The 14,371-nt window shown below is 39.4% G+C and overlaps 1 protein-coding gene and 1 long non-coding RNA gene across 4 annotated transcripts in view; one reads left to right on the forward strand and one right to left on the reverse strand.

The window, feature by feature from the left end:
* The window catches only part of LOC104005982 (uncharacterized), a 164,319-nt gene that overhangs the window by 58,274 nt on the left and 91,674 nt on the right, over positions 1-14,371 (forward strand). The window lies entirely within an intron of this gene.
* Positions 1-14,371, reverse strand: part of CLNK (cytokine dependent hematopoietic cell linker) — a 264,742-nt gene that overhangs the window by 28,597 nt on the left and 221,774 nt on the right. For both annotated transcript variants that reach the window (XM_520687.9, XM_009447358.4), the window contains exons 13-15: positions 11,869-11,887; positions 9,632-9,713; positions 4,584-4,624 (exon numbers count right to left, since the gene is read on the reverse strand). In XM_520687.9, coding sequence (XP_520687.3) covers positions 4,584-4,624; positions 9,632-9,713; positions 11,869-11,887 — 142 coding nt within the window. The remainder of the gene's footprint in view (positions 1-4,583; positions 4,625-9,631; positions 9,714-11,868; positions 11,888-14,371) is intronic.

Genomic DNA, 14,371 nt, shown 5'->3' on the forward strand with positions numbered 1-14,371 from the left:
AACATTATGTAAGTAGAATACTAGGCAAAAATAACATATGAAATGGAAAAGAGGTAATCAGTGTGAATACAGAATTATAAGCTTTTTAGTTGTAATTAATTCTAAAAGACATAACCAAAGTTACAGTTATGGTTAGTAACTTAACAAGAACTTTGAAAGGATGGGTTGCTTTTGATCCAGTAAATTTTTGAGATGAAATATTAATTAAACATTAGCAAATACATGCCATTTTCCATAACATTTAGATTATATAGGCGCTAATCAAAAAGCCAAATTTATCTCTAAGTTTACTAAGAAGAACACTACTTCTGATACATTGGCAATTTTATTCTAATGAGACCAAGGATTGTAGCTTTTTTTTTTTTTTTTTTTTTTCTGAGATGGAGTTTTGCTTTTGTTGCCCAGGCTGGAGTGCAATGGCACAATCTTGGCTCACTGCAACGTCTGCCTCCTGGGTTCAAGCAACTCTCCTGCCTCAGCCTCCCGAGTAGCTGGAATTACAGGCACCTGCCACCATGCCCAGCTAATTTTTGTGTTTAGTAGAGTCAGGGTTTTGCAATGCTGGCCAGGCTGGTCTTGAACTTCTGATCTCAGGCGATCCGCCCACCTCGGCCTCCCAAAGTGCTGGGATTATAGGCGTGAGCCACCACGCCTGGCCAGGATTGTAGCTTTTAATGTTGAGCCTAAGGATGTTTGTTGTGAGGGCTTATTTGTATCAAAATATTTGTTGCAGAAAACTGATCACTTACAGTTTAAATTACCTTAATTGTGGTTAGTTATTTTCAGCCATCAATTTATATCTTCAAAAATAGGAATAAAACTAGAGCCATTCCTAGTTTTAAAATGTTATTTTATAAATAAAAAAGTTTAACTTTAAAACACAGTGAAGAATCTGCACCTTCAGAAATAAAGCATTCTAAGTTTTTTGTATTGTTTGAAAAGAAAATATGAATTTCAGATTGTTAAAATTTTAGCATGCCATTATTAAAAATATTTAGGATAACCAAAGAAGACTGATACTGGAATGTACAACTTCCAAGAAAAAGAAAGAAAGGAAAATAAAGGAGAGATGAATCCAGTATACAGCAGGACAAAAAAAAGTCAATACAAAGCAGGACAAATAGGAGGCACAACATAATATTAAAACAGACCCCAAAATATCAGTAATCAAGATAAATATCAAAGGTGCAAACTTACCTTTTAAAATCAGTTACAGATTGATTTAAAAATTCCAGTTATGTACTGATTGCACTTCTAACATATAATGACAGAGAGAGTAAAAGGATGGAGACCTGTATACCAGGCAGATCCTAACCAAGCGAAAGCAAACAGAGCTGTACTAATACACAACAAAATTGACTTGAGACTTATTTAAATGGCCATAATTAACTTTCAACGTCGATTGAAGAAGTAGGAACATACTCAAGAAGGGAAAATAACCATTTTCGGTATTTCCTATCACTTAGATGGTGTTGCATACATAATAATGTTCAGTGATTATGAATTTTTCATGATATTGTGGCAACTGATTTATTCTTTTTTAACCTTCAGTGCCTCGCTTGGATATTTTAAAAGTCCTCCTTGAAAAAGAGCATTTGGAAACAGCTACGCATTTGTAGTTTGTTCAGAGAATGACTTAAAACAAAACAGAACAAAGAAACAAGAAGAACAAGTTTGCCAAGTAAATTTTCCCTGAAAGCCTGGTTGGATCTTTGTTGAATGAATGAATGAAAGACATTCTGACTATGTAACTCGCTATAGGTATTTAATTGATTTTGTTTTAAAATAATCAAAGCAGTTAATCTTTGGAATTTTTTTTTTCTGAAAGAAAACATTACATTCAAGTTTTATAACCCCATGAAATAGGATTCTCCTAACATGGAGAATGGAGGGTCACGGAAATGAAGCCACAAGACAAGGGGAGGAACATTGGGACTAGCATAGTGGAGGTGCACAATAAATTTGAGGGAGAGTAGCCTAATAGAAAAGGCATGGGTTGAAAAACCAAACTGATATCAATAATTACTAATATTTAAAATTCTTATGCATTATAGATTAAGCTCTTAGCACAGTGTCTGATCATATAACCACTCCATCAAGACTAGCTGTTGAGTGTTGCTAATATTGCTAGAGAAACACAGTTCTAGACCTCCCTGTTGTAACTTAAAATAAAGCATTTTATTTTAAGCAGGTAGTCCATAAATATTTATTAGAAAAATTTAATTTACCCTTATACACAATTTAAAACATAATTTTATAGGAAAAAGAGCCATCTATTTTAAAGGAAAAAGAAAGCATTGGTGAACAAAAACTAAAAATGAAAACAGAAGATCTACAATCCCAGACTTAGAGAATAACGTTGTTACTACTTTGGAATATAACCAAAACTGGGGCCTCTTCCAACATGTCAAAATATTTTTTTCTGTCCTGAGATCCACTTGCTTGGGATCCTAATAGTTTAACTTGAATGCATTTATCAAAGAATTGAGCCAAATCTGTTTATCAGGCAGTAACTGAACAAGAATAACTGAACTTCCCCAAAATTATTTTCTCATTTGTAAAATAAGTATAATAACGTACAACTATGGAGGTGTAAATTTCACTCTGCTGCATGAATGCCCATACCCGATGCATTAGAGAGCTCATCAGACTTATAATTCTAGGAGTGTAGAGACTGCGTGTTGTTTTCTGCCTATAACATTGCCAAGTACTGGTGATCCAGGCATGAATTCATACCCAGTAGAATGAGTATCGGTTCAGTAGCTGATGGAGGAACATTGCAGGGGTGCTTAAGCACTGGTTAAGAGAAGGTGGGGTGGTCTTCACTCTGCATTCTTGGGGCCCAGCCCAATTTTTGGTACAAACCATGTTCTTGTGGGTGTTTGTTTACTGAAACAGGAACTAATGAAGGCTCAAACATTTCCCCAACCATCCCAGGCTTCTTTCAGCAACCTTGTTTCCTCTGAGATGAAGTGAGATGAGCTGAGAGGAACCTAAGCAACCCCAGTACAGATGATCTACTTACAGCCCTGGGGTGCTTGACTGGACTCATATCTGTGAAGGCCATTTCCATCACTCCATTCCATTCTTCAGTTGCTCTTTATTTTTTATTTGTGCATGATTTTATATTTCAAGTTAAGATTCTGGATTTCTCTCTAAGCTATGATTCTGCTTCCCCATCCCTGCAACAAAACTTCCATAAGTAAGACCTCTTCTGGGCCCAGTCAGCCCCTGGACTTTCCTCCTGGATGCTCCAAGTCTTTCATCTTCATCCACCCAGATCTGACCTTTAGGACTCCCATTCCTGACATTTGATGACTAGGGATTGATTTCGTTGGGTTTATTTTAGCCCTCTTTGGGCACCTTTTAAATAAAGGAATCTTCTGTTGGGAAACTCATTAGCAATGTGTATGTGAGGGGAAGTGAATTTATCAGCTTGGTTTTCCAGCCTCAGGCCCAGATGGCATATGGCAGAAGTGACTTGAAGGCATGATGGAAGCCAGCGAGACAACCCATAGGTCTACTGAGGCCATTTGGGTGGGAAGAAGAAAAGAGAATGCAGAAAAGCAAAAAAGGACATTAAAATGTATCAGTTGCCTACTACATGGCAGGCAGAGGGCTGTGTGTGTGTGTGTGTGCAAATATTATATTAATATGAATATGTCAGTTAACATTACTACTTGAATTTTATAAAAAGGGAAAGGTAAAGCTCAAAGAATTAATTTGTTCCAAGTGATCTTACTATAAAGAGAGAGATAGAATTAGGAGCAGGATCAGTAGAGAACCTCATCCTCTCCACAATACCCTGTGGGCTTTGCTTCCTCCAGGCTTAAGCCCCCTTTTTTTTTTGGCTCAACAAAGAGAGATTCCAGTGCTAGATGTCAACACAGAATCTTCATGGCACACAGAGTGAAAAAAGGAAAGACAAATGAATATGATGGCTCTAGTTTGCACAGAATAACTAATAGTATCAACACCCACCACTAGCAGTCATAGAACTCTGTATTTATATGCCACTTCAGACATCGCCGCAGATGTGATATCCTTCCGATTTTTACTTTACAAACAGTTACTAAGAGGTGTCAGTTTTATTTTCTTCATTTCACAGATTTTTTTCTTGAGACAAATTTGTTTTGCACCCAATGGACTGGGAAAAATTAAGTTTGTCAAAAACAACTGTTGGAGAGGATGGGGAACAACGAGGACTCACACACTGTTGGTGAGACTAATTAATGTCTACTACAGAAAACACATCTAGGGCAGTTGAAGAGATACGCATATCCTAAGACAGAGCAATTTCAGTCTTATGAAGGGAAATGATCACATTTTATACATGGGACAACATCTATACTAGTGTTGATAGCATAATAATATTCATAAGAGGAAAAACTAGAAACCACCTAAGTGATCATATTTAATCATGGAATAAAATTATTGTCATAGTAACGCAATGGAAATGAGCTAATTACATCTGTACACATCAGCTCAGCGGCTCTGGGGTTCACAACAGCTAAGTCACAGTGCCACAATATCACAGTATCGTGACTTACCTGTTTATTTTATAATTCTGAAAGTGCTCTTACCTCTGTTTTGCACACTGTGGTTGCTTGTCGTGAATGAAGAACTATAAGAAAATATGTTAGAATTCAAAGAATGTTAGTATTTCCCCTTGGTGGTAAAATTCCACTCAGAGGCAAGGTCAATGATAATAGCCTGAAGTCACAGTTATGACGCACTTTATATTTTACTGGATATGCTAGAAGAATCATTTGTTTTGAAAAGCACTAGGCGGCATGTTCTCCTCCTTTCTCAAGCTGGCTCTATTAGATGTGGAACAAACTGACCATATAAGTTCTTCTCATGTCTCTTCAGTGAGCACGTATCATTATTCTTTACTTTTTGAAGCCATGAGTTTAAACTTGCTTTATAGCTACAGTCACTATGGAAAAGAACATTTTGCTGGTGGGGGCTCATAATCTATAGAAACTATTTACCAATTGAAAGTCAACCATAGAGTGGAAGAAGAATATAGAAATTATTGTATTCCTTCTAGAAATTTGTGCTGAGTAAGAAAACTTAGTGGATTATGATAAGAAAAACCCCAAAGAAAAAGAGATTATAAAACTATAAGACAAACAAAATAACAATATGCATTTCTAAATACAAAAATGATATTATCAAGACTGTTCATCAGTGGCTTTTCTTAGCACTCTGCTTAATACTTAGCTCTAATTTTCTGGTTCATTTTATATTGTGGTCAGCATCATCAACATAAGCTCCAGGTGCTACCACAGTTAAATCTAATTACATGAGTGATGCTCTATTCCAAGGACTGTGCTATTGACTAAAGCCTCTGGGTTAATTAAATGAAACCTGATCCATTTCTAGTGCCAATGAAATCACCTGAGCATATATCTGGTTTATGTTGTCACCATAAAAGCCTGAGGTCATATGTCTTGCTTTGTGGATAAAAACGCAAGCAGTTCATGCAGCCACCATACTACGCTGTCACCGCCAGTCAGACTGCTACTGAAATTCAAGATTTGACTCCGTTAAAACCAGAGTCCTTTTACTAGCAGCCAGTGTACAATTCTGTTAAATGTCTGGGAAAAATAGGGAATAGCAAAATTTCTCTGCTCTGATAGTATAGGATTTTTAGAAAATGTTGAAAAGAATAGAAATATCCTCTGAGGATATTCTAGAAGTACATAGTTGATATGAATATAAGGGGAAAAAATAAAAACAAAATAATGAAAATGAAAATTAAGGCTGGGCGCGGTAGCTCACGCGTGTAATCCCAGCCCTTTGGGAGGCTGAGGCAGGCGGATCACAAGGTCAGGAGATAGAGACCATCCTGGCTAACACGGTGAAATCCTGTCTCTACTAAAAATATAAAAAATTAGCCGGGCATGGTGGTGGGCACCTGTAGTCCCAGCTACTAGGGAGGCTGAGGCAGGAGAATGGTGTGAACCTGGGAGGCGGAGGTTGCAGTGAGCCGAGATCGCGCTATGGCACTCCAGCCTGGGCGACAGAGTGAGACTCTGTCTCAAAAAAAAAAAAAGAAAAAGGAAAATTAAAGGCCTGGCACGGTGGCTTACACCTGTAATCCCAACGCTTTGGGAGGCCGAGGCGAGCAGATTACCTGAGGTCAGGAGTTCAAGATCAGCCTTGGTAACATGGTGAAACCCTGTCTCTACTAAAAATACAAAAATTAGCTGGGCATGGTGGCATGTGCCTGTAGTCCCAGCTACTTGGGAGGCTGAGGCGGGAGAATTGCTTGAACCCAGGAGGTGGAGGTTGCAGTGAGCCCAGATCGTACCACTGCACTCCAGCCTGGGCAACAAGAGTGAAACTCTCTCAAAAAAAAAGAAAGAAAGAAAGAAAGAAAACAAAAATGATGACTCTTTTGTTTAACAAACGTGTTGAACACTTACTAGGCACATGGTATGTTCTGGGGAATAGACAATAAAGAAGACATGGCCTCTGCCTGAATGAAGCTTAGTTTATAAAAGAAACACATCCTTTTATAAAGGATGTTTTATAAACATTATTCTAATAATGTTGTGGTAAAGGTGTGCACAGCATAAGTTTCTGTAGTAGTAAAAGGTCATGTAAATGAAACAAAATTGCTTTCGTTCTCAGGAAAGGCTCTGTGGGAGAAAGATGAACCGAGCTGACCCCTGAAGCATGAATAGGAGTAAGGGTGTATTCCAGGCAGGTAGAGCAGCATGTGCAAAGGCCCAGAGGCAAGGAGCCATGGCCTTTTCTGCAAGAGACCAGAAAGCAGTTCCTTCTAGAGGAAAGGGAGGGTGTGGAGATGATCAATATTATTAGAAGCCTAGTGCAATAGTCCAGGTAAAAGTTGATAGAGGTTGGGCCACGCAAGGAGCTAGTCAAATGGGGGAGAAATAGACACATTCAACACATGTTTTAGAGATATAATTTTGGGAGCTGAAAATGGATGGGATAGGAAGAGTGACGATGGGAAAGAGAGCTTACTGAGTTTACCGGGATGAAAAGCTTTGCAGAGGATATTATGGGTTTCAGAATGGGACTAGAAATGAAGAGTTCGATTTCCACCATTATGAGTCTGTGCTGCCTGGGACTGAGCTAAGGAAAACTGCTCACTGGGTCATTAGATACACAGGTCTGGAGCTGAGAGAGGTGATTTGCAGAAGATAGGGATTTGGGAATTATCAACATGGGGTTGAAGTTTTATGCTGGGGATGGATGTGATTACGCAGGCCTTAGAGATAGTAAAGAGACCTTGGATGAACTCTGACGAATACCAACATTTGGAGGTCAGTTTGGGAAAAAGTCCAAGATGAGGAATTAGAAGAAGCAGCAGCCAGTTAAGAGAGGGAGAAAAATCAAGGGTCTTTAGGTAATAAATGAAACAAACAAACAAATAAACAAAAGAAGTGAAACCACATCAAATAACTATTACAGAAATGAGGCCAACTGGAGAGAGCTTGTTATTTTTTCACTATAATATACTGTGTGCATTTTTTACTTTTAGAAAATTACATTAAGAAAGGGGGCCAGGCGTGGTGGCTCATGCCTGTAATCCCAGCACATTTGGGGGCCAAGGTGGGTGAATCACTTGAGCCCAGGAGTTCGAGACTAGCCTGGGCAACATGGTGAGACCCCTTCTCTACAAAGAGTACAAAAATTAGCTGGGCATGGTGGCATGTGCCTGTAGTTCCAGCTACTCTGGGGGATGATGTGGGAGGATCACTTGAGCCCGGGAGGTCAAGGCTGCATTGAGATGTGATTGTGCCACTACAAGACAGAATAAAACCCTGTCTCAAAGAAAAAGAAAGAAAGAAAGGAAGAAAGGAAGGAAGGAAGGAAGAAAAAACAAAAGAAAGAAAGAAAAGAGAAGAGAAGGAGGAGGAGGAGGAGGAGGATGATATTGTGGTATGGGGAAGAGTTTTGTATTTAAGCTGTTTGGGACTTAAACACCAGACAGTCCCCAAAGCACAATGAAGCTACATGTCCTAGTACCCACAGGCCAAGAAATGAGAATAAAATTACTGAAGGTGCCAAATGGGACCAGGGAAGAAAGTAAAGGAGCAGAAAGGCATAGGGTATGGTGATCATGCCCCGATATACAGGGCCTGGCAATAGCAATGAGAGTGAATATTCGTTGGGCTCTTGCAACATGCCTGACTCTGCCCTAAGTTTCTCATGTAATACAGTGAGGTCGCCCAAGTCACATGGTTCACTGCTGATAAAGTCAGGCAGCCTGGCTTCAGTGGATCCTGCTTAACCACTATTCTGTTCCACCACAAACATGGTACATTCCCAGTAAATAATTATTGAATCAATTAAAGGCAGCTTTTTAGCAGGCACCAGGGATAGTCAGGATTTATGGGCTGCATTTTTAGACTCAAGTCCTTATGGGCAGCACTGGCTACTGAACAGTGCTTGGGCTTTGAGGTTGGGCTTGGCTTCAGTGGTAAAGGGCTCGGTCTTTCCCAGCTTCATGTTTTTCATCTGAAGAATGGAGGCAAATTATCTCCTGGATTCATTAAGCTTTAAGCTGGGGTTCCATGGAGGAATAGGAGTGTTCCAATAGGGAGAGGGTGGAGAGGAGCAAATACGGGGGGAGGGGCTACAGGCAGGAGAGTGGTGTGTGCTAGTGCCATGCATTAAGTGGCATTGTGGTTGCTGGCAGGCATCTGGTGAGGCTGCAGTGCCGAGAGTGAGAGGAAAGTGGCTTGAACTGAGGTCAGAACCACTGGCCGGAGTGAGATCATGAGGGCCTTACAGCACTAATACTGGAGGCCCTGGATTTTGTTTTAGGGCAGTCACTACTAATTTAGTGACTTTGGTCAATAAATATCCTGCCTGAGCCTTGGCTTCTTTTCTTTATAGAGTGTCACTCTGTCGCCCAGGCTGGAGTGCAGTGGCGCCATCTTGGCTCACTGCTAGCTCTGCCTCCCGGGTTCACGCCGTTCTCCTGCCTCAGCCTCCCGGGTAGCTGGGACTACAGGCACCCGCCACCACACTCGGCTAGTTTTTTTGTATTTTTAGTAGAGACGGGGTTTCACTGTTTTGGCCAGGATGGTCTCGATCTCCTGACCTCATGATCCACCTGCCTCAGCCTCCCAAAGTGCTGGGATTACAGGCGTGAGCCACCGCGCCTGGCCAAGCCTTGGCTTCTTTAACTCTTCAGTTGGATTGACAGTTGTCACAATAAGCGAAGCAGGCAGGTATCTAATCTGATGATGGCATTTTCAACAACAGTTGGTCATCTAGCCATAAATTGCTGTTCAGAAGTAACTAAAGCTTTGGTGTGGTCATCAACCCTGAATAGTTTGAAACAACAAACTTTTCCTCCCAGGTTGATTAGCATCTTTTCCCGTTAATCCTATCTGGTTAATATTTAATCCTTAAAATTTCCCAAACTTCTTTAACACTCAATCAATCATTTATAAATTTCCAAAAGAACAACATTATTAACATCAATAACAGCTGTGATTCACAAGTTTCTCTTGAGCCTCATTACTGGGCTTCAGAAACAAAGACTTTCGTTTCTCAGAAAGTCTTTGTGACCATTTATCCGAGACAGCACATGGCCTGACCCCTCAGCCTCAGACCTGAGAAAGGATTCCTGGCTCCTTACCTGCTAATGGCAAGTGGAATCTCTTGAGTATTTTGGTTTTCTAACAGATGAGTTGATTCAGGCTTCCTCTGGTTATGAGGAACTATATAAAACAGTGACATAATTTGGTCAGGTTGCAAAAGAAAAATAATTGAGAACCATTAGAAGCCCACTGGAACTACTATAATTTCCTCCAATTAATCTCTGATTATTAGAAGGGGGCTCTTGATGGTCGGTGGAAACTATAACTCATGTATTCTACGGCTCTTCTGGCTCCTCAGAATGACTTTTGCTCTGAGGTTATAAAAATCACTTTTAATATTTACAAGCTAGAACACATCATTGAACCTCCCAAAAATACAGAATATTACATTGGAAGGTATTTAGGGATTATTCTGGACCCGTGATTTTAAAAGATTTTTAGCTTCCTCCTCATTCATTCATTCATTTATATCATTCGACAAACATTTACTGAATAGCTACTATGGGACAAGTACTCTGCCAGAGTCTGGGAATACAGTGGAGAAAAAGACAGACATGGTTCGTACATTCTAATGAAAGGAAACAGAAAATAAGCATGCAAGTAAGTCGATAAGAACATTTCTATTAGGCAGTACCGATGATATAAAGGAAATAAAGTACCACTTTGGGATACAGAGTGACTATACGTATGGCTAAAAAAGACCCTTCTGAGAGATGGCATTTGAGCTGAGATCTTAAGAAGAAGAAAGTTAAACAAAAGGACTGTTCTGGCAGATGGAGGAGATTGGGGTGCACAGCTTGTCATGGCACTTGTATTCTCACGCCCTCTTGTGACAGGGCAGGTGAGCTCCTAGCGTTCTGACGTAGACCAGCAGTCCCTAGCTAGGTTCCGACCAGGGATACAGTTTCTCAATTTTCTCCCCCCTCGATCATCAAGTTTTTAAAAGTTCTGCCAACCATACAATCTGGAGTTATTTAGTAATTACATATGCAATTTATGTTCCTGCTTTTTATTTTCTTTTCATCACAGATAGATTTAACTAGCCATCCAGAATTGCCAAGGGCACATCATAATACTATGATATAAAATCTCATAAAACACTCTCCCAGCTGTGACCGTAAGTAATAAAGCTAAAGGTGCATACAGGCACCAACATGTTTTAATTGTGCTTGTTGCTCTGTACTCTGCCCAAGGTTCATCACAAACTGGATACCTTTGATCGAAGGACCGTTATTACTTGAAATGTGAGTCAGTGACTGGTCCATGAATCATGCATCCCATAAAATCATTTCATGTCATCAGTAGCCACCCAGAGTATCTGCCCCTCTTGAGCTGAACAATGCCACATTGTTGTGTTAATAATCATTGTTGTGTTGCCTGATGAAACAGTACCTGAACATCTTAGTTAGGAGGTTGAGCTGTATTGTCGGAAAGGGCATGGTTTCAGTTAGGTTTTTGAATTATTTAGGCCTGCCAACAACTCCTACTCCTCCATCAGGGACCCATGGGGAATCCATAAACCCAAGTTAGGCCTCACTTCAAGTTTAGCTTTGTCAATATGCAGAGAAGAGCAGACCTGAGCCTCACAAATGAAATGCAACTTGACCAAAACCACTCAGTGATTTGGTGGCAGGCCTCTGAAATCCTAACCTAATGTTGCTCTGTTGAACGATGCTGTCTTTTGTGAACTCTTTGGGCTGTGATGCAGGCCCTTTGGCTCTGGACATAATTCATCATTCTAGAAGAGTGGAGAACAGTATTTCACAGGTGAATATGAAAGTACTACCTGCTTAGCATCCTGCCATTTAGGATATGAGTGACTGTTGGATTGCATGCTTGCATAATGACACCAACACTGTAGAGGTATGGGCACGTGTGTACATGTATGTGTGTGTGTGCATGAAAGAGCCACATGTGTGTGTGCATGGGTGACATCAGAGGCAGAGATCCCAAGAGCGTTTTTGGAGCAGGGGACTAGTTATGTCTTTCCAAAGTGGCAGAGGGTGACAGTGTAATGCCTTTTGGACAGTAGCGTACGGCTAAAGAAAGACATCTGGCCTATCCTGTATTTAAATCACCCTGTTTAGACTAGAGGACTCTGAGGTCCTGGGGATGTATGTGTGTGCATCAGGATCATGTCATCGTTCACACACATACATCCCCATCCCAGGCTTCCAAACAATCAACCCTTTTTAATAACCATGAGCACTGTAGATCTAGAAAGAGAACCTAGTCTATTAGTATTAGGGTAAGAAAACAAATGTAAACAATTCACCTTTTTCTGCTTCAAGGACCTGTATTGAATTAAAAAAAATAATATTTACTGACTCTTGATGACAGATAATTTAATATAATACCATGTGTGTTTTTAGAGCATTTGGTTGGCAGACTTTTGGTAAAACTTTTGTTAGCATAGTTCGTATTTTTAAAAAAATCTACAAATAATTCTTCATAAAACTAAACAAAAATCAAAATTTTGTAATCAATGTGTGAAGGAACAGACAAGTCCACAGTCTGCTGATAGGACTATCAATTGCTTTGACTCTTTTAGAAAGGAATTTACCATAATTATCAAAAACCTTAGAAATACTCTTATTCTTATCTCAATAATTCAATTGATGAGACTCCTTTTCTAAGATACAACCTGAAATCTGAGCCAAGTTCTATGCACAAAGATGTTCATTGCATCATTACTTTTACAGAGTTAAATCACTGGAAACAATCTATGTGCCCAGATAACTGAAAATTAATTTTGGTGCTATACTCACTTATTGGAATATTATAAAGACATTGTAAGTATTTATGTAGAGAATGAAATAAGATTATACTATAAGTATGCATCCACGTTACATTAAAAGTTTGGAATAAAAACTGGACCCATGATATATTTTTATGCAATTATATTTTATATCCATGTATATTTGTGTGTATGCAGAAAAAATGATTTGAAGTAATATGATAAACTATTAAAGGTTGTACTTAAGCAATAAGGCTATGGTTAATTTTTTCTTTATACTTGCTCTGAAATTTCTATTTTTAAAAATAAGCATGGAAATATTCACATTATCCTTTTTAAATGTAGCCATTTATCTTCCCAAACATTTTCTTTCTCTTTCTTCCTTATGGTGGTAGAATTCTTGATCATCCTTCATTATGGAAATGTTCATGCTTATTGGGCTTGTATCTTTGGGCCCTATTCTACTCTACCCTTGAAGAAGCAAAAAGCATTACAGTAGATACAGTGTTTGCTGCAGTATTTATTTAACTGCAAATAATTTTATGGAGTCCATTTATATATTGCATCAGTTGAAGAAGACCTCAGGTATCATTTAGATAAGAACTGCTTTAACCAGGGGGATGAAAGAGATCATTGAATGGCCTGGTGGGGTCCGTGAACCTTCTGCAATGAAAAGCTAAATTTTTTTCTCTATAAGTATGTGCATATATTTTTTCTTTTTCTGGGGAGAGAAAGGTTTATTATACCTTTCATCAAATTTTCAAAGTGGTGTGAGGTCCATTAAATGTTAAAAACAGTTGGTTTACAGATGAGGTCCCAAAGGGTCATGCCATTCTCCTAGATTCCTGCAGTCATCTGAAGGCTAAACTAACCCTGAGCCCAGCTCTCCTGACTCATAGTTGCTTCATAGATAAGAAACTTTTGGCAACAAATTGCTTAGAGAGGCATTGTATGCCGCCCTCTGAAGCTAGCCAACAGAGAAAGCTTTTTATTTCAAGGACTTTGGCATTCCCTAGGATTCTGGAAAGAGGACATACATTTCATTATGGACAGAAAATCAAAGAAAATCTATAGGCTAAGTAAAAAGAGTAATGAATCCATTCTAGTGAGTGGTTTGAAAGTATCCCTACTGAGTCTCCCTCAGGACTTTGAACCTGGCTGTTCAAAGTGCTCAATCGGATGCAGTGATTGCTCTCAGGCTTGTCAAAGGGGAGAGGAAGAGGAGATGAGAACAGTGCAGAGAAGCCCTCTATCTGGGGGAGCAGTTGTTTTATTTAATTGAGACCAACCAACTTTTGGTTTGAGGGCTCTGAATTTAAAATCAAACGTAGTTAGAAAAGTAGCATGAAATCGCTCATTTTTCTTCTGTAACTTTTTTATTGTTAGAAAATAAACATAGTGAAGTTAAATAGTAGTATCTCTTTTATTACCTCTCTCCCTCTTTCTCCTTTTTTTCTTTTCCTTTTTCCTCCCTCCTTCCCTTTCCCTTCCTCCCTTTCTTTCACCTTCTCTGCCCCCTCCTTTCATTCCTTCCTTCCGTATTCTTTTTAGTTATTTTAGTTCAGAGCTATTTCCTATTTCTGTATTTTTTTAAGGCAGAGAGACACGGCGGTGGGGAAGATACCTAGACTTTGGGATTTCCAGGACTGGCCCTATCTCCTGCTGGGTGTGAGGACTCTGGCCAAATTTGCCACCTCTCTGGGGTTTCATTTTTCTCTTAGGGCTTTGTGAGTACAAAATGAGACAATGAGTCTTTCCTTTCTCTGAAAACTATAAAACGCCATATGAATTTGAGCAGAGGGAGGTAGCACTTAAAAGATTCTAGTCCACAAGACAGTGTTCAAGCAAGCACTGAGCGCAGGCACAAGCACAGCTTGCCCTGATGGGCTTTTGTTATGAAGAAATGGTCTTGAATCTCAGCCCAAACAAACAATGGGGAAGCGTCTTGGCAAAAGATAAGGAGCAAGAATGTGTTTTTGCACTAGACCTTCTTGTTCTTTAGATGATATCAACTTCTAGCAGAAAGCCAACTAAAGTTGCA

This window comes from Pan troglodytes, chromosome 3 (assembly GCF_028858775.2).
Source record: "Pan troglodytes isolate AG18354 chromosome 3, NHGRI_mPanTro3-v2.0_pri, whole genome shotgun sequence".
Taxonomy (NCBI): domain Eukaryota; kingdom Metazoa; phylum Chordata; class Mammalia; order Primates; family Hominidae; genus Pan; species Pan troglodytes.